The sequence below is a fragment of the Oncorhynchus kisutch genome, linkage group LG4, assembly GCF_002021735.2.
Source record: "Oncorhynchus kisutch isolate 150728-3 linkage group LG4, Okis_V2, whole genome shotgun sequence".
Lineage (NCBI taxonomy): Eukaryota > Metazoa > Chordata > Actinopteri > Salmoniformes > Salmonidae > Oncorhynchus > Oncorhynchus kisutch.
In genome coordinates, this window is record NC_034177.2 from 4296145 (window position 1) to 4321144 (window position 25000).

General features: G+C 45.2%; 1 protein-coding gene across 1 annotated transcript in view; it reads right to left on the reverse strand.

Annotated features, from left to right (window-relative positions):
* Positions 1-232: 232 nt before the first annotated feature.
* The window catches only part of crocc2 (ciliary rootlet coiled-coil, rootletin family member 2), a 182574-nt gene continuing 157806 nt past the window's right edge, over positions 233-25000 (reverse strand). The window contains exons 37-39 of the mRNA XM_031822324.1: positions 3822-3953; positions 2145-2324; positions 233-1771 (exon numbers count right to left, since the gene is read on the reverse strand). Coding sequence (XP_031678184.1) covers positions 1697-1771; positions 2145-2324; positions 3822-3953 — 387 coding nt within the window. The 3' untranslated portion in view covers positions 233-1696. The remainder of the gene's footprint in view (positions 1772-2144; positions 2325-3821; positions 3954-25000) is intronic.

Sequence of the window (25000 nt, forward strand, 5' to 3'; positions counted from 1 at the left end):
AGAGAGAGAGAGAGAGGAGAGGAGAGAGGAGAGAGAAAGAGAGAGAGAGAGAGAGAGACACACACACAGTCACAGCTTTCTCTTCGACAAAGAGGATCATTAACAAACTCAAAATGTGGAACACAAATAGGATCGTCAGCGTTTTGTACATAGTATTGACAGGCACTTGAACAGTTTCCAAAACAACGGAGCGTAGTATCTAATGAATAAATATGCTGAATAAAACTCAGGATTGTTTTTAACCACTCAGTCTGTCTTTTATTTGTCTCAAACATAACCTCATTGTGATGAGTTAAATAGAATTACAGTCTAATGACTGCACCGTGCCAGTGTACAACCAACACATACTACTAATACATAGGAATGGACAACAGTGTACAACCAACACATACTACTAATACATAGGAATGGACAACAGTGTACAACCAACACATACTACTAATACATAGGAATGGACAACAGTGTACAACCAACACATACTACTAATACATAGGAATGGACAACAGTGTACAACCAACACATACTACTAATACATAGGAATGGACAACAGTGTACAACCAACACATACTACTAATACATAGGAATGGACAACAGTGTACAACCAACACATACTACTAATACATAGGAATGGACAACAGTGTACAACCAACACATACTACTAATACATAGGAATGGACAACAGTGCTATAAACTATTAACTGCTATATGTATATATGGTTATTGTGTTTTTAAATCAAACTTGATTCTCATTTCTCCGATATCAATTATCACCTTATGACTGGTTTAATCATTGAAAATTGAAAATTCAATACAAAATATTATATAATTCAAAAACCAGAAATAATTAATAAATAAATGGTTGTAAGTGTTTTAATGCTGATAATTATAACCTACATAAACACATGCTGCAGTTACAGAGGAAGGATTCTGTTGTTGTTACACAAACAGAGACAACAGTAATGGTTAGTGTGTGGTGTGTGTGTGTGTGTGTGTGTGTGTGTGTGTGTGTGTGTGTGTGTGTGTGTGTGTGTGTGTGTGTGTGTGTGTGTGTGTGTGTGTGTGTGTGTGTGTGGTGTGTGTGTGTGTGTGTGTGTGGTGTGTGTGTGGTGTGTGTGTGTGTGTGTGTGTGTGTGTGGTGTGTGTGTGTGTGTGTGTCTCTATCTTCACATTGTGTTGATTTGACAAACAGAGACAACAGTAATGGTTAGTGTGTGTGTGTGTGTGTGTGTGTGTGTGTGTGTGTGTGTGTGTGTGTGTGTGTGTGTGTGTGTGTGTGTGTCTCTATCTTCACATTGTGTTGATTTGACAACAGTAACAGACTCAGCAGCACCGTGTGGCCTGTCTGGCCTGAGCAAATCCTTTAAATAATCTGACAACAGCTTCCAGCACAGCCAGAAACAACACATTCACTGTTTGTTGTTTGGGGGGTTTCTCTGCAGATTACTGAAATCCAGTGTGTGTGTGTGGTGTTGGGCTTGTGTCTGCCTGTTATTGTGTGTCTTGCGTACCTAAGTGTGTATGTATGTGCATGTGAGTGTGAGTTTGTGTGTGTACATGTGTGTTTACATGTGTACGTTCTGCAGAAACTAGTCTGTTGATTCCCAGTAACATACTAAGGACTGTCTGTCCCAGAATGCCATGTCATTCTCCCCATCCCTCTCCAGGGGCCAGGGGCCACTGGTTAGCATACACCCCATTATCTCAGTATCTGGTTGACGTAGGCCTGCCTCCTCCTCATCTCCTGGTCCAACTGGTCCTTCAGCGTCAGCACCTTGGGGAGGGGGGAGGGGGGCAGGGGGAGACACAGAGACAGAGACCAAGAGACAGAGAGGGACAGAGACATAGAGAGGGACAGAGACACAGAGAGGGACAGAGAGGGACAGAGACATAGAGAGGGACAGAGAGGGAACATGGGTCAATAACAGAAGGTTTTCCTCATTCCTTTCCCCCCCCCCATCTCTTACTCAGTTGGAGGGAAGCCATCTCTCATTGCTTCTCACTGACGTTTTGAGGACAGAGGAAAGAGAATGCAAGGAATGAGGATGCAACCAATAACAGCACTGAGATCCAACCAATGAGATCCAACCAATAACAACAGTGCCATGACCTGCAGGAGTCTCCCCCCTGTCAGACCCATTCAGTACCTGCTCCTCCAGGACTGTGACCCTCTGACGATGTGCTTTCTCCCTGGTCTCCAGAGCCCTCTCCGCCTGTAGCTGCGTCGCCCTCAGCCTCTCTGTCTCCGAGTCCATCTCCCGGCGATGGTGGGACGTCACCTCCAGGAGGTGCTGAGCATGGGAGCGTTCCAGCTGGGTCATCTGGGCCTGAAGGACACAGGATATAATGGAATGACGCTACTCAACACACTCGGTGTCGCCACGGAGCTAGTGGTCCTGTGTGTGTCCGGTCGTAAGAGCATGGCACAAGCAACTTAAATGTTTGGTCGAAAGCGTCTGCAAAGTGTACAAAACATTAGGAACACCTGCTGTTTCCACGACAGACAGACTGACCAGGTGAATCCCAGGTGAAAGCTACGATCCCTTATTGATGTCACTTGTTAAATCCTTTTCAATCAGTGTAGATGAAGGGGAGGAAGACGGGGTTAAAGAAGGATTTTTTTAGCCGTGAGACATGGTTTGTGTATGTGTGAAATTCAGAGGGTGAACGGACAAGACAAAATATTTAAGTGCTTTTGAACGCGGGTATGGTAGTAGGTGCCAGGTGCACCAGTTTGAGTCAACAACTGCAACGCTGCTGTGATTTTCACACTACCCAACTTGACACAACTGTGGGAAGCATCAGAGTCAACATGGGCCCAGCATCCCTGTGGGACGTTTTCTACACTTTATAGAGTCCACGCCCCGAAGAATTGAGGCTGTTCTGAAGGCCCGAAGGGTGCTGCAACTCAATATTAGGAAGGTGTTCCTAATGTTTTGTACACTCAGTGTTTCATTTATTTCATTCTAAACCTCAGATATCAGTAATGATGACTGATCTCCTTGTCATGGCCATAGTGGAGTTTGGAGTGTGACTGTTAGAGGTTGTGGACAGGTGTCTTTATACTGATAACGAGTTCAAAACAGGTGCCAGGTAACGAGTGGAGGACAGAGGAGCCTCTTTTGCCCCACTGTATCAGTAATGATGACTGATCTCCTTGTCATGGCCATAGTGGAGTTTGGAGTGTGACTGTTAGAGGTTGTGGACAGGTGTCTTTTATACTGATAACGAGTTCAAACAGGTGCCAGGTAACGAGTGGAGGACAGAGGAGCCTCTTTTGCCCCACTGTATCAGTAATGATGACTGATCTCCTTGTCATGGCCATAGTGGAGTTTGGAGTGTGACTGTTAGAGGTTGTGGACAGGTGTCTTTTATACTGATAACGAGTTCAAACAGGTGCCAGGTAACGAGTGGAGGACAGAGGAGCCTCTTTTGCCCCACTGTATCAGTAATGATGACTGATCTCCTTGTCATGGCCATAGTGGAGTTTGGAGTGTGACTGTTAGAGGTTGTGGACAGGTGTCTTTTATACTGATAACGAGTTCAAACAGGTGCCAGGTAACGAGTGGAGGACAGAGGAGCCTCTTTTGCCCCACTGTATCAGTAATGATGACTGATCTCCTTGTCATGGCCATAGTGGAGTTTGGAGTGTGACTGTTAGAGGTTGTGGACAGGTGTCTTTTATACTGATAACGAGTTCAAACAGGTGCCAGGTAACGAGTGGAGGACAGAGGAGCCTCTTTTGCCCCACTGTATCAGTAATGATGACTGATCTCCTTGTCATGGCGGCTGTCCTATCACCAGTCATCCCGCCTGCTTCCTACCTGTACCGTCTGCATCTCCAGCTGCCGGTGGTCGGCTTCCTGCTCCAGGCTGAGTACTGTCTGGCCCAGCTGTTCTCTCTCTCTGGCTGCTGTTGTTGCCTCCTCCTCCCGCCTCAACCTCTCCAACTCCACCTGGCACGCACGCACAAGCGCGCGCACACACACACACGCATACACACACACACACACACACACACACACACACACACACACACACACACACACACACACACACACACACACACACACAACACACACACACACACACACACACACACACACTCCGGTATGAATGTGAATGTCTTTACCATAACCAATGTGCTGTGTTTCAGCTCTCACTGTGCCCCCAGCAGTAGTAATGCATGTAGCAGCAGTAGCAGCAGTAGCAGCAGCAGTAGTAATGCATGTAGCAGCAGTAGTAATGCATGTAGCAGCAGTAGTAATGCATGTAGCAGCAGTAGTAATGCATGTAGCAGCAGTAGTAATGCATGTAGCAGCAGTAGTAATGCATGTAGCAGCAGTAGTAATGCATGTAGCAGCAGTAGTAATGCATGTAGCAGCAGTAGTAATGCATGTAGCAGCAGTAGCAGCAGTAGTAATGCATGTAGCAGCAGTAGTAATGCATGTAGCAGCAGTAGTAATGCATGTAGCAGCAGTAGTAATGCATGTAGCAGCAGTAGTAATGCATGTAGCAGCAGTAGCAGCAGTAGTAATGCATGTAGCAGCAGTAGTAATGCATGTAGCAGCAGTAGCAGCAGTAGTAATGCATGTAGCAGCAGTAGCAGCAGTAGTAATGCATATAGCAGCAGTAGCAGCAGTAGCAGCAGTAGCAGCAGTAGTAATGCATGTAGCAGCAGTAGCAGCAGTAGTAATGCATGTAGCAGCAGTAGCAGCAGTAGTAATGCATGTAGCAGCAGTAGCAGCAGTAGTAATGCATGTAGCAGCAGTAGTAATGCATGTAGCAGCAGTAGTAGCAGTAGTAATGCATGTAGCAGCAGTAGTAATGCATGTAGCAGCAGTAGTAATGCATGTAGCAGCAGGAGTAGCAGTAGTAATGCATGTAGCAGCAGTAGTAATGCATGTAGCAGCAGTAGTAGTGCATGTAGCAGCAGTAGTAATGCATGTAGCAGCAGTAGTAATGCATGTAGCAGCAGGAGTAGCAGTAGTAATGCATGTAGCAGCAGTAGTAATGCATGTAGCAGCAGGAGTAGCAGTAGTAATGCATGTAGTAGCAGTAGTAATGCATGTAGCAGCAGTAGCAGCAGTAGTAATGCATGTAGCAGTAGTAGCAGCAGTAGTAATGCATGTAGCAGCAGTAGTAATGCATGTAGCAGCAGTAGTAATGCATGTAGCAGCAGTAGTAATGCATGTAGCAGCAGTAGCAGCAGTAGTAATGCATGTAGCAGCAGTAGTAATGCATGTAGCAGCAGTAGCAGCAGTAGTAATGCATGTAGCAGCAGTAGTAATGCATGTAGCAGCAGTAGTAATGCATGTAGCAGCAGTAGTAATGCATGTAGCAGTAGTAGTAATGCATGTAGCAGCAGTAGTAATGCATGTAGCAGCAGTAGCAGCCAGTAGTAATGCATGTAGCAGCAGTAGCAGCAGTAGTAATGCATGTAGCAGCAGTAGTAATGCATGTAGCAGCAGTAGTAGCAGTAGTAATGCATGTAGCAGCAGGAGTAGCAGTAGTAGTAGTAGTAGCAGTAGTAGTAGTAGTAGCAGTAGCAGCAGTAGTAATGGCATGTAGCAGCAGTAGCAGCAGTAGTAATGCATGTAGCAGCAGTAGTAATGCATGTAGCGGCAGTAGTAATGCATGTAGCAGCAGTAGTAATGCATGTAGCAGGCAGGAGTAATGCATGTAGCAGCAGGAGCAGCAGTAGTAATGCATGTAGCAGCAGTAGTAATGCATGTAGCAGCAGTAGCAGCAGTAGTAATGCATGTAGCAGCAGTAGCAGCAGTAGTAATGCATGTAGCAGCAGTAGTAATGCATGTAGCAGCAGTAGTAATGCATGTAGCAGCAGTAGTAAATGCATGTAGCAGCAGGAGTAGCAGTAGTAATGCATGTAGCAGCAGTAGTAATGCATGTAGCAGCAGTAGTAATGCATGTAGCAGCAGTAGTAATGCATGTAGCAGCAGTAGTAATGCATATAGCAGGCAAGTAGCAGCAGTAGCAGCAGTAGCAGCAGTAGTAATGCATGTAGCAGCAGTAGCAGCAGTAGTAATGCATGTAGCAGCAGTAGCAGCAGTAGCAGCAGTAGTAATGCATGGTAGCAGCAGTAGCAGCAGTAGTAATGCATGTAGCAGCAGTAGCAGCAGTAGCAGCAGGTAGCAGCAGTATTAATGCCATGTAGCAGCAGTAGCAGCAGTAGTAATGCATGTAGCAGCAGTAGCAGCAGTAGTAATGCATGTAGCAGCCAGTAGCAGCAGTAGTAATGCATGTAGCAGCAGTAGCAGCAGTAGCCAGCAGTAGCAGCAGTATTAAATGCATGTAGCAGCAGTAGTAATGCATGTAGCAGCAGTAGTATGCATGTAGCAGCAGCGAGAGTAGCAGTAGTAATGCATGTAGCAGTAGTAGCAGCCAGTAGTAATGCATGTAGCAGCAGTAGTAATGCATGTAGCAGCAGTAGTAATGCATGTAGCAGCAGTAAGTAATGCATATAGCAGCAGTAGTAATGCATATAGCAGCAGGAGTAGGCAGTAGTAATGCATGTAGCAGCAGGAGTAGCAGTAGTAATGCATGTAGCAGCAGTAGTAATGCATGTAGCAGCAGTAGTAATGCATGTAGCAGCAGTAGTAATGCATGTAGCAGCAGGAGTAATGCATGTAGCAGCAGTAGTAATGCATGTAGCAGCAGTAGTAATGCATGTAGCAGCAGTAGCAGCAGTAGTAATGCATGTAGCAGCAGTAGTAATGCATGTAGCAGCAGTAGCAGCAGTAGTAATGCATGTAGCAGCAGGAGCAGCAGTAGTAATGCATGTAGCAGCAGTAGCAGCAGTAGTAATGCATATAGCAGCAGTAGTAATGCATGTAGCAGCAGTAGTAATGCATGTAGCAGCAGTAGTAATGCATATAGCAGCAGTAGTAATGCATATAGCAGCAGTAGTAGCAGTAGTAATGCATGTAGCAGCAGTAGTAATGCATGTAGCAGCAGTAAGTAATGCATGTAGCAGCAGTAGTAGTGCATGTAGCAGCAGTAGTAATGCATTTGTAGCAGCAGTAGTAATGCATGTAGCAGCAGTAGTAATGCATTGTAGCAGCAGTAGTATGCATGTAGCAGCAGTAGTAGTGCATATAGCAGCAGTAGTAATGCATGTAGCAGCAGTAGTAATGCATGTAGCAGCAGTAGTAATGCATGTAGCAGCAGTAGTAATGCATGTAGCAGCAGGAGTAATGCATGTAGCAGCAGTAGTAATGCATGTAGCAGCAGTAGTAATGCATGTAGCAGCAGTAGTAATGCATGTAGCAGCAGTAGTAGTGCATGTAGCAGCAGTAGTAATGCATGTAGCAGCAGTAGTAATGCATGTAGCAGCAGTAGTAGCAGTAGTAGTGCATGTAGCAGCAGTAGTAATGCATGTAGCAGCAGTAGTAGCAGTAGTAATGCATGTAGCAGCAGTAGTAATGCATGTAGCAGCAGGAGTAGCAGTAGTAATGCATGTAGCAGCAGTAGCAGCAGTAGTAATGCATGTAGTAGCAGTAGTAATGCATGTAGCAGCAGTAGTAATGCATGTAGCAGCAGTAGAGCAGTAGTAATGCAATGTAGCAGCAGTAGCAGCAGTAGTAATGCATTGTAGCAGCAGTAGTAATGCATGTAGCAGCATTAGCAGCAGTAGTAATTGCATGTAGCAGCAGTAGTAATGCATGGTAGCAGCAGTAGTAATGCATATAGCAGCAGTAGTAATGCATGTAGCAGCAGTAGTAATGCATGTAGCAGCAGTAGCAGCAGTAGCAGCAGTAGCAAGCAGTAGTAATGCATGTAGCAGCAGTAGTAATGCATGTAGCAGCAGTAGTAATGCATGTAGCAGCAGTAGTAATGCATGTAGCAGCAGTAGTAATGCATGTAGCAGCAGTAGCAGCAGTAGTATGCATATAGCAGCAGTAGCAGCAGTAGTAATGCATGTAGCAGCAGTAGCAGCAGTAGCAGCAGTAGCAGCAGTAGTAATGCATGTAGCAGCAGTAGTAATGCATGTAGCAGCAGTAGTAATGCATGTAGCAGCAGTAGTAATGCATATAGCAGCAGTAGCAGCAGTAGTAATGCATGTAGCAGCAGTAGCAGCAGTAGCAGCAGTAGCAGCAGTAGTAATGCATGTAGCAGCAGTAGTAATGCATGTAGCAGCAGTAGCAGCAGTAGTAATGCATGTAGCAGCAGTAGTAATGCATGTAGCAGCAGTAGTAATGCATGTAGCAGCAGTAGCAGCAGTAGTAATGCATGTAGCAGCAGTAGTAATGCATGTAGCAGCAGTAGTAATGCATGTAGCAGCAGTAGTAATGCATGTAGCAGCAGTAGCAGCAGTAGTAATGCATGTAGCAGTAGTAGCAGCAGTAGTAATGCATGTAGCAGCAGTAGTAATGCATGTAGCAGCAGTAGCAGCAGTAGTAATGCATGTAGCAGCAGTAGTAATGCATGTAGCAGCAGTAGTAATGCATGTAGCAGCAGTAGTAATGCATGTAGCAGCAGTAGTAATGCATGTAGCAGCAGTAGTAATGCATGTAGCAGCAGTAGCAGCAGTAGTAATGCATGTAGCAGCAGTAGCAGCAGTAGTAATGCATGTAGCAGCAGTAGTAATGCATGTAGCAGCAGTAGTAGCAGTAGTAATGCATGTAGCAGCAGGAGTAGCAGTAGTAGTAGTAGTAGCAGTAGTAGTAGTAGTAGCAGTAGCAGCAGTAGTATGCATGTAGCAGCAGTAGCAGCAGTAGTAATGCATTAGCAGCAGTAGTAATGCATGTAGCGGCAGTAGTAATGCATGTAGCAGCAGTAGTAATGCATGTAGCAGCAGGAGTAATGCATGTAGCAGCAGGAGCAGCAGTAGTAATGCATGTAGCAGCAGTAGTAATGCATGTAGCAGCAGTAGCAGCAGTAGTAATGCATGTAGCAGCAGTAGCAGCAGTAGTAATGCATGTAGCAGCAGTAGTAATGCATGTAGCAGCAGTAGTAATGCATGTAGCAGCAGTAGTAATGCATGTAGCAGCAGGAGTAGCAGTAGTAATGCATGTAGCAGCAGTAGTAATGCATGTAGCAGCAGTAGTAATGCATGTAGCAGCAGTAGTAATGCATGTAGCAGCAGTAGTAATGCATATAGCAGCAGTAGCAGCAGTAGCAGCAGTAGCAGCAGTAGTAATGCATGTAGCAGCAGTAGCAGCAGTAGTAATGCATGTAGCAGCAGTAGCAGCAGTAGCAGCAGTAGTAATGCATGTAGCAGCAGTAGCAGCAGTAGTAATGCATGTAGCAGCAGTAGCAGCAGTAGCAGCAGTAGCAGCAGTATTAATGCATGTAGCAGCAGTAGCAGCAGTAGTAATGCATGTAGCAGCAGTAGCAGCAGTAGTAATGCATGTAGCAGCAGTAGCAGCAGTAGTAATGCATGTAGCAGCAGTAGCAGCAGTAGCAGCAGTAGCAGCAGTATTAATGCATGTAGCAGCAGTAGTAATGCATGTAGCAGCAGTAGTAATGCATGTAGCAGCAGGAGTAGCAGTAGTAATGCATGTAGCAGTAGTAGCAGCAGTAGTAATGCATGTAGCAGCAGTAGTAATGCATGTAGCAGCAGTAGTAATGCATGTAGCAGCAGTAGTAATGCATATAGCAGCAGTAGTAATGCATATAGCAGCAGGAGTAGCAGTAGTAATGCATGTAGCAGCAGGAGTAGCAGTAGTAATGCATGTAGCAGCAGTAGTAATGCATGTAGCAGCAGTAGTAGTGCATGTAGCAGCAGTAGTAATGCATGTAGCAGCAGGAGTAATGCATGTAGCAGCAGTAGTAATGCATGTAGCAGCAGTAGTAATGCATGTAGCAGCAGTAGCAGCAGTAGTAATGCATGTAGCAGCAGGAGCAGCAGTAGTAATGCATGTAGCAGCAGTAGCAGCAGTAGTAATGCATATAGCAGCAGTAGTAATGCATGTAGCAGCAGTAGTAATGCATGTAGCAGCAGTAGTAATGCATATAGCAGCAGTAGTAATGCATATAGCAGCAGTAGTAGCAGTAGTAATGCATGTAGCAGCAGTAGTAATGCATGTAGCAGCAGTAGTAATGCATGTAGCAGCAGTAGTAGTGCATGTAGCAGCAGTAGTAATGCATGTAGCAGCAGTAGTAATGCATGTAGCAGCAGTAGTAATGCATGTAGCAGCAGTAGTAATGCATGTAGCAGCAGTAGTAGTGCATATAGCAGCAGTAGTAATGCATGTAGCAGCAGTAGTAATGCATGTAGCAGCAGTAGTAATGCATGTAGCAGCAGTAGTAATGCATGTAGCAGCAGGAGTAATGCATGTAGCAGCAGTAGTAATGCATGTAGCAGCAGTAGTAATGCATGTAGCAGCAGTAGTAATGCATGTAGCAGCAGTAGTAGTGCATGTAGCAGCAGTAGTAATGCATGTAGCAGCAGTAGTAATGCATGTAGCAGCAGTAGTAGCAGTAGTAGTGCATGTAGCAGCAGTAGTAATGCATGTAGCAGCAGTAGTAGCAGTAGTAATGCATGTAGCAGCAGTAGTAATGCATGTAGCAGCAGGAGTAGCAGTAGTAATGCATGTAGCAGCAGTAGCAGCAGTAGTAATGCATGTAGTAGCAGTAGTAATGCATGTAGCAGCAGTAGTAATGCATGTAGCAGCAGTAGCAGCAGTAGTAATGCATGTAGCAGCAGTAGCAGCAGTAGTAATGCATGTAGCAGCAGTAGTAATGCATGTAGCAGCAGTAGCAGCAGTAGTAATGCATGTAGCAGCAGTAGTAATGCATGTAGCAGCAGTAGTAATGCATATAGCAGCAGTAGTAATGCATGTAGCAGCAGTAGTAATGCATGTAGCAGCAGTAGCAGCAGTAGCAGCAGTAGCAGCAGTAGTAATGCATGTAGCAGCAGTAGTAATGCATGTAGCAGCAGTAGTAATGCATGTAGCAGCAGTAGTAATGCATGTAGCAGCAGTAGTAATGCATGTAGCAGCAGTAGCAGCAGTAGTAATGCATATAGCAGCAGTAGCAGCAGTAGTAATGCATGTAGCAGCAGTAGCAGCAGTAGCAGCAGTAGCAGCAGTAGTAATGCATGTAGCAGCAGTAGTAATGCATGTAGCAGCAGTAGTAATGCATGTAGCAGCAGTAGTAATGCATATAGCAGCAGTAGCAGCAGTAGTAATGCATGTAGCAGCAGTAGCAGCAGTAGCAGCAGTAGCAGCAGTAGTAATGCATGTAGCAGCAGTAGTAATGCATGTAGCAGCAGTAGCAGCAGTAGTAATGCATGTAGCAGCAGTAGTAATGCATGTAGCAGCAGTAGTAATGCATGTAGCAGCAGTAGCAGCAGTAGTAATGCATATAGCAGCAGTAGCAGCAGTAGTAATGCATGTAGCAGCAGTAGTAATGCATGTAGCAGCAGTAGTAATGCATGTAGCAGCAGTAGTAATGCATGTAGCAGCAGTAGTAATGCATGTAGCAGCAGTAGTAATGCATATAGCAGCAGTAGTAATGCATGTAGCAGCAGGAGTAGCAGTAGTAATGCATGTAGCAGCAGTAGCAGCAGTAGCAGCAGTAGTAATGCATGTAGCAGCAGTAGCAGCAGTAGTAATGCATGTAGCAGCAGTAGCAGCAGTAGTAATGCATGTAGCAGCAGTAGTAATGCATGTAGCAGCAGTAGCAGCAGTAGTAATGCATGTAGCAGCAGTAGTAGTGCATGTAGCAGCAGTAGTAATGCATGTAGCAGCAGGAGTAGCAGTAGTAATGCATGTAGCAGCAGTAGCAGCAGTAGTAATGCATGTAGTAGCAGTAGTAATGCATGTAGCAGCAGTAGTAATGCATGTAGCAGCAGTAGCAGCAGTAGTAATGCATATAGCAGCAGTAGCAGCAGTAGTAATGCATGTAGCAGCAGTAGTAATGCATGTAGCAGCAGTAGCAGCAGTAGTAATGCATGTAGCAGCAGTAGTAATGCATGTAGCAGCAGTAGTAATGCATATAGCAGCAGTAGTAATGCATGTAGCAGCAGTAGTAATGCATGTAGCAGCAGTAGCAGCAGTAGCAGCAGTAGCAGCAGTAGTAATGCATGTAGCAGCAGTAGTAATGCATGTAGCAGCAGTAGTAATGCATGTAGCAGCAGTAGTAATGCATGTAGCAGCAGTAGTAATGCATGTAGCAGCAGTAGCAGCAGTAGTAATGCATATAGCAGCAGTAGCAGCAGTAGCAGCAGTAGCAGCAGTAGCTGCAGTAGTAATGCATGTAGCAGCAGTAGTAATGCATGTAGCAGCAGTAGTAATGCATGTAGCAGCAGTAGTAATGCATATAGCAGCAGTAGCAGCAGTAGTAATGCATGTAGCAGCAGTAGCAGCAGTAGCAGCAGTAGCAGCAGTAGTAATGCATGTAGCAGCAGTAGTAATGCATGTAGCAGCAGTAGCAGCAGTAGTAATGCATGTAGCAGCAGTAGTAATGCATGTAGCAGCAGTAGTAATGCATGTAGCAGCAGTAGCAGCAGTAGTAATGCATATAGCAGCAGTAGCAGCAGTAGTAATGCATGTAGCAGCAGGAGTAATGCATGTAGCAGCAGGAGTAATGCATGTAGCAGCAGTAGTAATGCATGTAGCAGCAGTAGTAATGCATGTAGCAGCAGTAGTAATGCATGTAGCAGCAGTAGTAATGCATGTAGCAGCAGTAGTAATGCATGTAGCAGCAGTAGTAATGCATATAGCAGCAGTAGTAATGCATGTAGCAGCAGGAGTAGCAGTAGTAATGCATGTAGCAGCAGTAGCAGCAGTAGCAGCAGTAGTAATGCATGTAGCAGCAGTAGCAGCAGTAGTAATGCATGTAGCAGCAGTAGTAATGCATGTAGCAGCAGTAGCAGCAGTAGTAATGCATGTAGCAGCAGTAGCAGCAGTAGTAATGCATGTAGCAGCAGTAGTAATGCATGTAGCAGCAGGAGTAATGCATGTAGCAGCAGTAGTAATGCATGTAGCAGCAGGAGTAGCAGTAGTAATGCATGTAGCAGCAGTAGTAATGCATGTAGCAGCAGTAGTAATGTATGTAGCAGCAGGAGTAGCAGTAGTAATGCATGTAGCAGCAGTAGTAATGCATGTAGTAGCAGGAGTAGCAGTAGTAATGCATGTAGCAGCAGGAGTAGCAGTAGTAATGCATGTAGCAGCAGGAGTAGCAGTAGTAATGCATGTAGCAGCAGTAGCAGCAGTAGCAGCAGTAGCAGCAGTAGTAATGCATGTAGCAGCAGTAGCAGCAGTAGTAATGCATGTAGCAGCAGTAGCAGCAGTAGTAATGCATGTAGCAGCAGTAGTAATGCATGTAGCAGCAGGAGTAATGCATGTAGCAGCAGGAGTAAAGCGTGTAGCAGCAGGAGTAATGCATGTAGCAGCAGTAGTAATGCATGTAGCAGCAGTAGTAATGCATGTAGCAGCAGTAGTAATGCATGTAGCAGCAGGAGTAATGCATGTAGCAGCAGTAGTAATGCATTATAGCAGCAGTAGTAATGCATGTAGCAGCAGGAGTAGCAGTAGTAATGCATATAGCAGCAGGAGTAGCAGTAGTAATGCATGTAGCAGCAGTAGTAATGCATGTAGCAGCAGTAGTAATGCATGTAGCAGCAGTAGCAGCAGTAGCAGCAGTAGCAGCAGTAGTAATGCATGTAGCAGCAAGTAGCAGCAGTAGCAGCAGTAGCAGCAGTAGTAATGCATGTAGCAGCAGTAGGCAGCAGTAGTAATGCATATAGCAGCAGTAGTAATGCATGTAGCAGCAGTAGTAATGCATGTAGCAGCAGTAGCAGCAGTAGTAATGCATATAGCAGCAGTAGTAATGCATGTCGCAGCAGTAGTAATGCATGTAGCAGCAGTAGCAGCAGTAGCAGCAGGAGTAGCAGTAGTAATGCATGTAGCAGCAGTAGTAATGCATGTAGCAGCAGTAGCAGCAGTAGTAATGCATGTAGCAGCAGTAGTAATGCATGTAAGCAGCAGTAGTAATGCATGTAGCAGAGTAGTAATGCATGTAGCAGCAGTAGTAATGCATGTAGCAGCAGTAGTAATGTATGTAGGCAGCAAGTTAAGTAATGCACGTAGCAGCAGTAGCAATGCATGTAGCAGCAGTAGCAGCAGTAAGTAATGGCATGTAGCAGCAGGAGTAGCAGTAGTAATGCATGTAGCAGCAGTAGTAATGCATGTAGCAGCAGTAGTAATGCATGTAGCAGCAGTAGCAGCAGTAGTAATGCATGTAGCAGCAGGAGTAGCAGTAGCAGCAGTAGTAATGCATGTAGCAGCAGTAGCAGCAGTAGCAGCAGTAGTAATGCATGTAGCAGCAGTAGTAATGCATGTAGCAGCAGTAGTAATGCATGTAGCAGCAGTAGTAATGCATGTAGCAGCAGTAGTAATGCATGTAGCAGCAGGAGTAGCAGTAGTAATTGCATGTAGCAGCAGTAGTAATGCATGTAGCAGCAGTAGTAATGCATGTAGCAGCAGTAGTAATGCATGTAGCAGCAGTAGTAATGCATGTAGCAGCAGTAGTAATGCATGTAGCAGCAGGAGTAGCAGTAGTAATGCATGTAGCAGCAGTAGTAATGCATGTAGCAGCAGTAGTAATGCATGTAGCAGCAGGAGTAGCAGTAGTAATGCATGTAGCAGCAGTAGTAATGCATGTAGCAGCAGTAGTAATGCATGTAGCAGCAGTAGTAATGCATGTAGCAGCAGTAGCAGCAGTAGTAATGCATGTAGCAGCAGTAGCAGTAGTAGTAATGCATGTAGCAGCAGTAGCAGCAGTAGTAATGCATGTAGCAGCAGTAGTAATGCATGTAGCAGCAGTAGTAATGCATGTAGCAGCAGTAGCAGCAGTAGTAATGCATGTAGCAGCAGTAGCAGCAGTAGTAATGCATGTAGCAGCAGTAGCAGCAGTAGTAATGCATGTAGCAGCAGTAGTAATGCATGTAGCAGCAGTAGTAATGCATGTAGCAGCAGTAGTAATGCATGTAGCAGCAGTAGTAATGCATGTAGCAGCAGTAGTAATGGCATGTAGCAGCAGTAGCAGCAGTAGTAATGCATATAGCAGCAGTAGTAATGCATGTAGCAGCAGGAGTAGCAGTAGTAATGCATGTAGCAGCAGTAGTAATGCATGTAGCAGCAGTAGTAATGCATGTAGCAGCAGTAGTAATGCATGTAGGCAGCAGTAGTAATGCATGTAGCAGCAGTAGTAATGCATGTAGCAGCAGTAGTAATGCATGTAGCAGCAGGGGTAGCAGTAGTAATGCATGTAGCAGCAGGAGTAGCAGTAGTAATGCATGTAGCAGCAGTAGTAATGCATGTAGCAGCAGTAGTAATGCATGTAGCAGCAGTATTAATGCATGTAGCAGCAGGAGTAATGCATGTAGCAGCAGTAGTAATGCATGTAGCAGCAGGAGTAATGCATGTAGCAGCAGGAGTAATGCATGTAGCAGCAGGAGTAATGCATGTAGCAGCAGTAGCAGCAGTAGTAATGCATGTAGCAGCAGTAGTAATGCATGTAGCACAGGAGTAGCAGTAGTAATGCATGTAGCAGCAGTAGTAATGCATGTAGCAGCAGGAGTAGCAGTAGCAGCAGGAGTAATGCATGTAGCAGCAGGAGTAGCAGTAGCAGCAGTAGTAATGCATGTAGCAGCAGTAGCAGCAGTAGCAGCAGGAGTAATGCATGTAGCAGCAGGAGTAGCAGTAGTAATGCATGTAGCAGCAGTAGCAGCAGTAGTAATGCATGTAGCAGCAGTAGTAATGCATGTAGCAGCAGGAGTAGCAGTAGTAATGCATGTAGCAGCAGTAGTAATGCATGTAGCAGCAGGAGTAGCAGTAGTAATGCATGTAGCAGCAGTAGTAATGCATATAGCAGCAGTTAGCAGCAGTAGTAATGCATGTAGCAGCAGTAGCAGCAGTAGCAGCAGTAGTAATGCATGTAGCAGCAGGAGTAGCAGTAGTAATGCATGTACAGCAGTAGTAATGCATGTAGCAGCAGTAGTTTATGCATGTAGCAGCAGTAGTTATGCATGTAGCAGCAGTAGTAATGCATGTAGCAGCAGGAGTAGCAGTAGCAGCAGTAGCAGCAGTAGCAGCAGTAGTTAATGCATGTAGCAGCAGTAGTAATGCATGTAGTAGCAGTAGTAATGCATGTAGCAGCAGTAGTAATGCATGTAGCAGCAGTAGCAGCAGTAGTAATGCATGTAGCAGCAGTAGCAGCAGTAGTAATGCATGTAGCAGCAGTAGTAATGCATGTAGCAGCAGTAGCAGCAGTAGTAATGCATGTAGCAGCAGTAGTAATGCATGTAGCAGCAGTAGTAATGCATATAGCAGCAGTAGTAATGCATGTAGCAGCAGTAGTAATGCATGTAGCAGCAGTAGCAGCAGTAGCAGCAGTAGCAGCAGTAGTAATGCATGTAGCAGCAGTAGTAATGCATGTAGCAGCAGTAGTAATGCATGTAGCAGCAGTAGTAATGCATGTAGCAGCAGTAGTAATGCATGTAGCAGCAGTAGCAGCAGTAGTAATGCATATAGCAGCAGTAGCAGCAGTAGTAATGCATGTAGCAGCAGTAGCAGCAGTAGCAGCAGTAGCAGCAGTAGTAATGCATGTAGCAGCAGTAGTAATGCATGTAGCAGCAGTAGTAATGCATGTAGCAGCAGTAGTAATGCATATAGCAGCAGTAGCAGCAGTAGTAATGCATGTAGCAGCAGTAGCAGCAGTAGCAGCAGTAGCAGCAGTAGTAATGCATGTAGCAGCAGTAGTAATGCATGTAGCAGCAGTAGCAGCAGTAGTAATGCATGTAGCAGCAGTAGTAATGCATGTAGCAGCAGTAGTAATGCATGTAGCAGCAGTAGCAGCAGTAGTAATGCATATAGCAGCAGTAGCAGCAGTAGTAATGCATGTAGCAGCAGTAGTAATGCATGTAGCAGCAGTAGTAATGCATGTAGCAGCAGTAGTAATGCATGTAGCAGCAGTAGTAATGCATGTAGCAGCAGTAGTAATGCATATAGCAGCAGTAGTAATGCATGTAGCAGCAGGAGTAGCAGTAGTAATGCATGTAGCAGCAGTAGCAGCAGTAGCAGCAGTAGTAATGCATGTAGCAGCAGTAGCAGCAGTAGTAATGCATGTAGCAAGCAGTAGCAGCAGTAGTAATGCATGTAGCAGCAGTAGTAATGCCATGTAGCAGCAGTAGCAGCAGTAGTAATGCATGTAGCAGCAGTAGTAGTGCATGTAGCAGCAGTAGTAATGCATGTAGCAGCAGGAGTAGCAGTAGTAATGCATGTAGCAGCAGTAGCAGCAGTAGTAATGCATGTAGTAGCAGTAGTAATGCATGTAGCAGCAGTAGTAATGCATGTAGCAGCAAGTAGCAGCAGTAGTAATGCATATAGCAGCAGTAGCAGCAGTAGTAATGCATGTAGCAGCAGTAGTAATGCATGTAGCAGCAGTAGCAGCAGTAGTAATGCATGTAGCAGCAGTAGTAATGCATGTAGCAGCAGTAGTAATGCATATAGCAGCAGTAGTAATGCATGTAGCAGCAGTAGTAATGCATGTAGCAGCAGTAGCAGCAGTAGCAGCAGTAGCAGCAGTAGTAATGCATGTAGCAGCAGTAGTAATGCATGTAGCAGCAGTAGTAATGCATGTAGCAGCAGTAGTAATGCATGTAGCAGCAGTAGTAATGCATGTAGCAGCAGTAGCAGCAGTAGTAATGCATATAGCAGCAGTAGCAGCAGTAGCAGCAGTAGCAGCAGTAGCAGCAGTAGTAATGCATGTAGCAGCAGTAGTAATGCATGTAGCAGCAGTAGTAATGCATGTAGCAGCAGTAGTAATGCATATAGCAGCAGTAGCAGCAGTAGTAATGCATGTAGCAGCAGTAGCAGCAGTAGCAGCAGTAGCAGCAGTAGTAATGCATGTAGCAGCAGTAGTAATGCATGTAGCAGCAGTAGCAGCAGTAGTAATGCATGTAGCAGCAGTAGTAATGCATGTAGCAGCAGTAGTAATGCATGTAGCAGCAGTAGCAGCAGTAGTAATGCATATAGCAGCAGTAGCAGCAGTAGTAATGCATGTAGCAGCAGGAGTAATGCATGTAGCAGCAGGAGTAATGCATGTAGCAGCAGTAGTAATGCATGTAGCAGCAGTAGTAATGCATGTAGCAGCAGTAGTAATGCATGTAGCAGCAGTAGTAATGCATGTAGCAGCAGTAGTAATGCATGTAGCAGCAGTAGTAATGCATATAGCAGCAGTAGTAATGCATGTAGCAGCAGGAGTAGCAGTAGTAATGCATGTAGCAGCAGTAGCAGCAGTAGCAGCAGTAGTAATGCATGTAGCAGCAGTAGCAGCAGTAGTAATGCATGTAGCAGCAGTAGTAATGCATGTAGCAGCAGTAGCAGCAGTAGTAATGCATGTAGCAGCAGTAGCAGCAGTAGTAATGCATGTAGCAGCAGTAGTAATGCATGTAGCAGCAGGAGTAATGCATGTAGCAGCAGTAGTAATGCATGTAGCAGCAGGAGTAGCAGTAGTAATGCATGTAGCAGCAGTAGTAATGCATGTAGCAGCAGTAGTAATGTATGTAGCAGCAGGAGTAGCAGTAGTAATGCATGTAGCAGCAGTAGTAATGCATGTAGTAGCAGGAGTAGCAGTAGTAATGCATGTAGCAGCAGGAGTAGCAGTAGTAATGCATGTAGCAGCAGGAGTAGCAGTAGTAATGCATGTAGCAGCAGTAGCAGCAGTAGCAGCAGTAGCAGCAGTAGTAATGCATGTAGCAGCAGTAGCAGCAGTAGTAATGCATGTAGCAGCAGTAGTAATGCATGTAGCAGCAGTAGTAATGCATGTAGCAGCAGGAGTAATGCATGTAGCAGCAGGAGTAAAGCGTGTAGCAGCAGGAGTAATGCATGTAGCAGCAGTAGTAATGCATGTAGCAGCAGTAGTAATGCATGTAGCAGCAGTAGTAATGCATGTAGCAGCAGGAGTAATGCATGTAGCAGCAGTAGTAATGCATATAGCAGCAGTAGTAATGCATGTAGCAGCAGGAGTAGCAGTAGTAATGCATATAGCAGCAGGAGTAGCAGTAGTAATGCATGTAGCAGCAGTAGTAATGCATGTAGCAGCAGTAGTAATGCATGTAGCAGCAGTAGCAGCAGTAGCAGCAGTAGCAGCAGTAGTAATGCATGTAGCAGCAGTAGCAGCAGTAGCAGCAGTAGCAGCAGTAGTAATGCATGTAGCAGCAGTAGCAGCAGTAGTAATGCATATAGCAGCAGTAGTAATGCATGTAGCAGCAGTAGTAATGCATGTAGCAGCAGTAGCAGCAGTAGTAATGCATATAGCAGCAGTAGTAATGCATGTCGCAGCAGTAGTAATGCATGTAGCAGCAGTAGCAGCAGTAGCAGCAGGAGTAGCAGTAGTAATGCATGTAGCAGCAGTAGTAATGCATGTAGCAGCAGTAGCAGCAGTAGTAATGCATGTAGCAGCAGTAGTAATGCATGTAGCAGCAGTAGTAATGCATGTAGCAGCAGTAGTAATGCATGTAGCAGCAGTAGTAATGCATGTAGCAGCAGTAGTAATGTATGTAGCAGCAGTAGTAATGCACGTAGCAGCAGTAGCAATGCATGTAGCAGCAGTAGCAGCAGTAGTAATGCATGTAGCAGCAGGAGTAGCAGTAGTAATGCATGTAGCAGCAGTAGTAATGCATGTAGCAGCAGTAGTAATGCATGTAGCAGCAGTAGCAGCAGTAGTAATGCATGTAGCAGCAGGAGTAGCAGTAGCAGCAGTAGTAATGCATGTAGCAGCAGTAGCAGCAGTAGCAGCAGTAGTAATGCATGTAGCAGCAGTAGTAATGCATGTAGCAGCAGTAGTAATGCATGTAGCAGCAGTAGTAATGCATGTAGCAGCAGTAGTAATGCATGTAGCAGCAGGAGTAGCAGTAGTAATGCATGTAGCAGCAGTAGTAATGCATGTAGCAGCAGTAGTAATGCATGTAGCAGCAGTAGTAATGCATGTAGCAGCAGTAGTAATGCATGTAGCAGCAGTAGTAATGCATGTAGCAGCAGGAGTAGCAGTAGTAATGCATGTAGCAGCAGTAGTAATGCATGTAGCAGCAGTAGTAATGCATGTAGCAGCAGGAGTAGCAGTAGTAATGCATGAAGCAGCAGTAGTAATGCATGTAGCAGCAGTAGTAATGCATGTAGCAGCAGTAGTAATGCATGTAGCAGCAGTAGCAGCAGTAGTAATGCATGTAGCAGCAGTAGCAGTAGTAGTAATGCATGTAGCAGCAGTAGCAGCAGTAGTAATGCATGTAGCAGCAGTAGTAATGCATGTAGCAGCAGTAGTAATGCATGTAGCAGCAGTAGCAGCAGTAGTAATGCATGTAGCAGCAGTAGCAGCAGTAGTAATGCATGTAGCAGCAGTAGCAGCAGTAGTAATGCATGTAGCAGCAGTAGTAATGCATGTAGCAGCAGTAGTAATGCATGTAGCAGCAGTAGTAATGCATGTAGCAGCAGTAGTAATGCATGTAGCAGCAGTAGTAATGCATGTAGCAGCAGTAGCAGCAGTAGTAATGCATATAGCAGCAGTAGTAATGCATGTAGCAGCAGGAGTAGCAGTAGTAATGCATGTAGCAGCAGTAGTAATGCATGTAGCAGCAGTAGTAATGCATGTAGCAGCAGTAGTAATGCATGTAGCAGCAGTAGTAATGCATGTAGCAGCAGTAGTAATGCATGTAGCAGCAGTAGTAATGCATGTAGCAGCAGGGGTAGCAGTAGTAATGCATGTAGCAGCAGGAGTAGCAGTAGTAATGCATGTAGCAGCAGTAGTAATGCATGTAGCAGCAGTAGTAATGCATGTAGCAGCAGTATTAATGCATGTAGCAGCAGGAGTAATGCATGTAGCAGCAGTAGTAATGCATGTAGCAGCAGGAGTAATGCATGTAGCAGCAGGAGTAATGCATGTAGCAGCAGGAGTAATGCATGTAGCAGCAGTAGCAGCAGTAGTAATGCATGTAGCAGCAGTAGTAATGCATGTAGCAGCAGGAGTAGCAGTAGTAATGCATGTAGCAGCAGTAGTAATGCATGTAGCAGCAGGAGTAGCAGTAGCAGCAGGAGTAATGCATGTAGCAGCAGGAGTAGCAGTAGCAGCAGTAGTAATGCATGTAGCAGCAGTAGCAGCAGTAGCAGCAGGAGTAATGCATGTAGCAGCAGGAGTAGCAGTAGTAATGCATGTAGCAGCAGTAGCAGCAGTAGTAATGCATGTAGCAGCAGTAGTAATGCATGTAGCAGCAGGAGTAGCAGTAGTAATGCATGTAGCAGCAGTAGTAATGCATGTAGCAGCAGGAGTAGCAGTAGTAATGCATGTAGCAGCAGTAGTAATGCATATAGCAGCAGTAGCAGCAGTAGTAATGCATGTAGCAGCAGTAGCAGCAGTAGCAGCAGTAGTAATGCATGTAGCAGCAGGAGTAGCAGTAGTAATGCATGTAGCAGCAGTAGTAATGCATGTAGCAGCAGTAGTTATGCATGTAGCAGCAGTAGTTATGCATGTAGCAGCAGTAGTAATGCATGTAGCAGCAGGGGTAGCAGTAAGCACAGTAGCAGCAGTAGCAGCAGTAGTAATGCATGTAGCAGCAGTAGTAATGCTGTAAGCCCCAGCAGTAGTAATGCATGTAGCAGCAGGAGTAGCAGTAGCAGCAGTAGCAGCAGTAGTAATGCATGTAGCAGCAGGAGTAGCAGTAGCAGCAGGAGTAATGCATGTAGCAGCAGGAGTAGCAGTAGCAGCAGGAGTAATGCATGTAGCAGCAGTAGTAATGCATGTAGCAGCAGTAGCAGCAGTAGCAGCAGGAGTAGCAGTAGTAATGCATGTAGCAGCAGTAGCAGCAGTAGTAATGCATGTAGCAGCAGTAGTATGCATGTAGCAGCAGTAGTAATGCATGTAGCAGCAGTAGCCAGCAGTAGTAATGCATGTAGCAGCAGTAGTAATGCATGTAGCAGCAGTAGCAGCAGTAGTATGCATGTAGCAGCAGTAGTAATGCATGTAGCAGCAGTAGTAATGCATATAGCAGCAGTAGTAATGCATGTAGCAGCCAGTAGGAAGCAGTAGTAATGCATGTAAGCAGCAGTAGCAGCATAGTAATGCCATGTAGCAGCAGTAGTAAGCATGTTAGCAAGCAGTAGTCAGCAGTAGTAATGCATGTAGCAGCAGTAGTAATGCATGTAGCAGCAGTAGTAATGCATATAGCAGCAGTAGTAATGCATGTAGCAGCAGGAGCAGAAGTAGTAATGCATGTAGCAGCAGTAGCAGCAGTAGTAATGCATGTAGCAGCAGTAGTAATGCATTTAGCAGCAGTAGTAATGCATGTAGGCAGCAGTAGCAGCAGTAGTAATGCATATAGCAGCAGTAGCAGCAGTAGTAATGCATGTAGCAGCAGGAGTAATGCATGTAGCAGCAGGAGTAATGCATGTAGCAGCAGTAGTAATGCATGTAGCAGCAGTAGTAATGCATGTAGCAGCAGTAGTAATGCATGTAGCAGGCAGTAGTAATGCATGTAGCAGCAGTAAGTAATGCACTGTAGCAGCAGTAGTAATGCATATAGCAGCAGTAGTAATGCATGTAGCAGCAGGAGTAGCAGTAGTAATGCATGTAGCAGCAGTAGCAGCAGTAGCAGCAGTAGTAATGCAGTAGCAGCAGTAGCAGCAGTAGTAATGCATGTAGCAGCAGTAGTAATGCATGTAGCAGCAGTAGCAGCAGTAGTAATGCATGTAGCAGCAGTAGCAGCAGTAGTAATGCATGTAGCAGCAGTAGTAATGCATGTAGCAGCAGGAGTAATGCATGTAGCCAGCAAGTAGTAATGCATGTAGCAGCAGGAGAGTAGCAGTAGTAATGCATGTAGCAGCAGTAGTAATGCATGTAGCAGCAGTAGTAATGTATGTAGCAGCAGGAGGTAGCATAGTAATGCATGTAGCCGCAGTAGTAATGCATGTAGTAGCAGGAGTAGCAGTAGTAATGCATGTAGCAGCAGGAGTAGCGTAGTAATGCATGTAGCAGCAGGAGTAGGCAGTAGTAATGCATGTAGCAGCAGTAGCAGCAGTAGCAGCAGTAGCAGCAGTAGTAATGCATGTAGCAGCAGTAGCAGCAGTAGTAATGCATGTAGCAGCAGTAGCAGCAGTAGTAATGCATGTAGCAGCAGTAGTAATGCATGTAGCAGCAGGAGTAATGCATGTAGCAGCAGAAGTAAAGCATGTAGCAGCAGGAGTAATGCATGTAGCAGCAGTAGTAATGCATGTAGCAGCAGGTAGTAATGCATGTAGCAGCAGTAGTAATTGCATGTAGCAGCAGGAGTAATGCATGTAGCAGCAGTAGTAATGCATATAGCAGCAGTAGTAATGCATGTAGCCAGCAGGAGTAGCAGTAGTAATGCAATATAGCGGAAGTAGGAGTAGCAGTAGTAGTAATGCATGTAGCAGCAGTAGTAATGCATGTAGCAGCAGTAGTAATGCATGTAGCAGTCAGTAGCAGCAGTAGCAGCAGTAGCAGCAGTAGTAATGCATGTAGCAGCATGTAGCAGCAGTAGCAGCAGTAGTAGCAGTAGTAATGCATGTAGCAGCAGTAGCAGCAGTAGTAATGCATATAGCAGCAGTAGTAATGCATGTAGCAGCAGTAGTAATGCATGTAGCAGCAGTAGCAGCAGTAGTATGCATATAGCAGCAGTAGGATGCATGTCGCAGCAGTAGTAATGCATGTAGCAGCAGTAGCAGCAGTAGCAGCAGGAGTAGCAGTAGTAATGCATGTTAAGCAGCAGTATAATGCATGTAGCAGCAGTAGCAGCAGTAGTAATGCATGTAGCAGCAGTAGTAATGCATGTAGCAAGCAGTAGTAATGCCATGTAAGTCAGCAGTAGTAATGCATGTAGCAGCAGTAGTAATGCATGTATGCAGCAGTAGTAATGCATGTGCAGCAGAGTAGTAAGGCCGATGTAGCAGCAGTAGCAATGCATGTAGCAGCAGTATGCAGCAGTAGTAAATGCATGTAGAGCAGGCGAAGTAGTAGCAGTAGTAATGCCATTGTAGCAGCAGTAGTAATGCATGTAGCAGCCAGTAGTAATGCATGTAGCAGCAGTAGCAGCAGTAGTAATGCATGTAGCAGCGGAGTAGCAGTAGCAGCAGTAGTAATGCATGTAGCAGCAGTAGCAGCAGTAGCAGCAGTAGTAATGCATGTAAGCAGCAGTAGTAATGCATGTAGCAGCAGTAGTAATGCATGTAGCAAGCAGTAGTAATGCATGTAGCAGCAGTAGTAAATGCATGTAGCAGCAGGAGTAGCAGTAGTAATGCATGTAGCAGCAGTAGTAATGCATGTAGCAGCAGTAGTATGCATGTAGGCAGCAGTAGTGTAATGCATGTAGCAGCAGTATGTATGCATGTAGCACAGGCAGTATTACTGCAATGTAGCAGCAGGAGTAGTAGTAAGAGCGTAGGTAATGCATGTAGCAGCAGTAGTAGTAATGCATGGATAGCAGCGTAGTGTAGTAATGCCATGTAGCAGCAGGAGTAGCAGTAGTAATGCATGTAGCAGCAGTAGTAGTAACTGCATGTATCAGCAGTAAGTAATGCATGTAGCAGCAGTATAGTAATGCATGTAGCAGCAGGAGCAGAGTAGTAATGCATGTAGCAGCAGTAGCAGCAGTAGTAATGCATGTAGCCAGCAGTAGTAAATTGCATGTAGCAGCAGTAGTAATGCATGTAGCAGCAGGAGTAATGCATTGTAGCAGCAGGAGTAATTGCATGTAGCAGCAGTAGTAATGCATGTAGCAGCAGGAGTAGCAGTAGTAATGCATGTAGCAGCAGTAGTAGAATGCATGTAGCAGCAGTAGTAATGCATGTAGCAGCAGTAGCAGCAGTAGTAATGCATGTAGCAGCAGTAGCAGTAGTAGTAATGCATTAGCAGCAGTAAGCAGCAGTAGTAATGCATGTAGCAGCAGTAGTAATGCAAGTAGCAGCAGTAGTAATGCATGTAGCAGCAGTAGCAGCAGTAGTAATGCATGTAGCAGCAGTAGCAG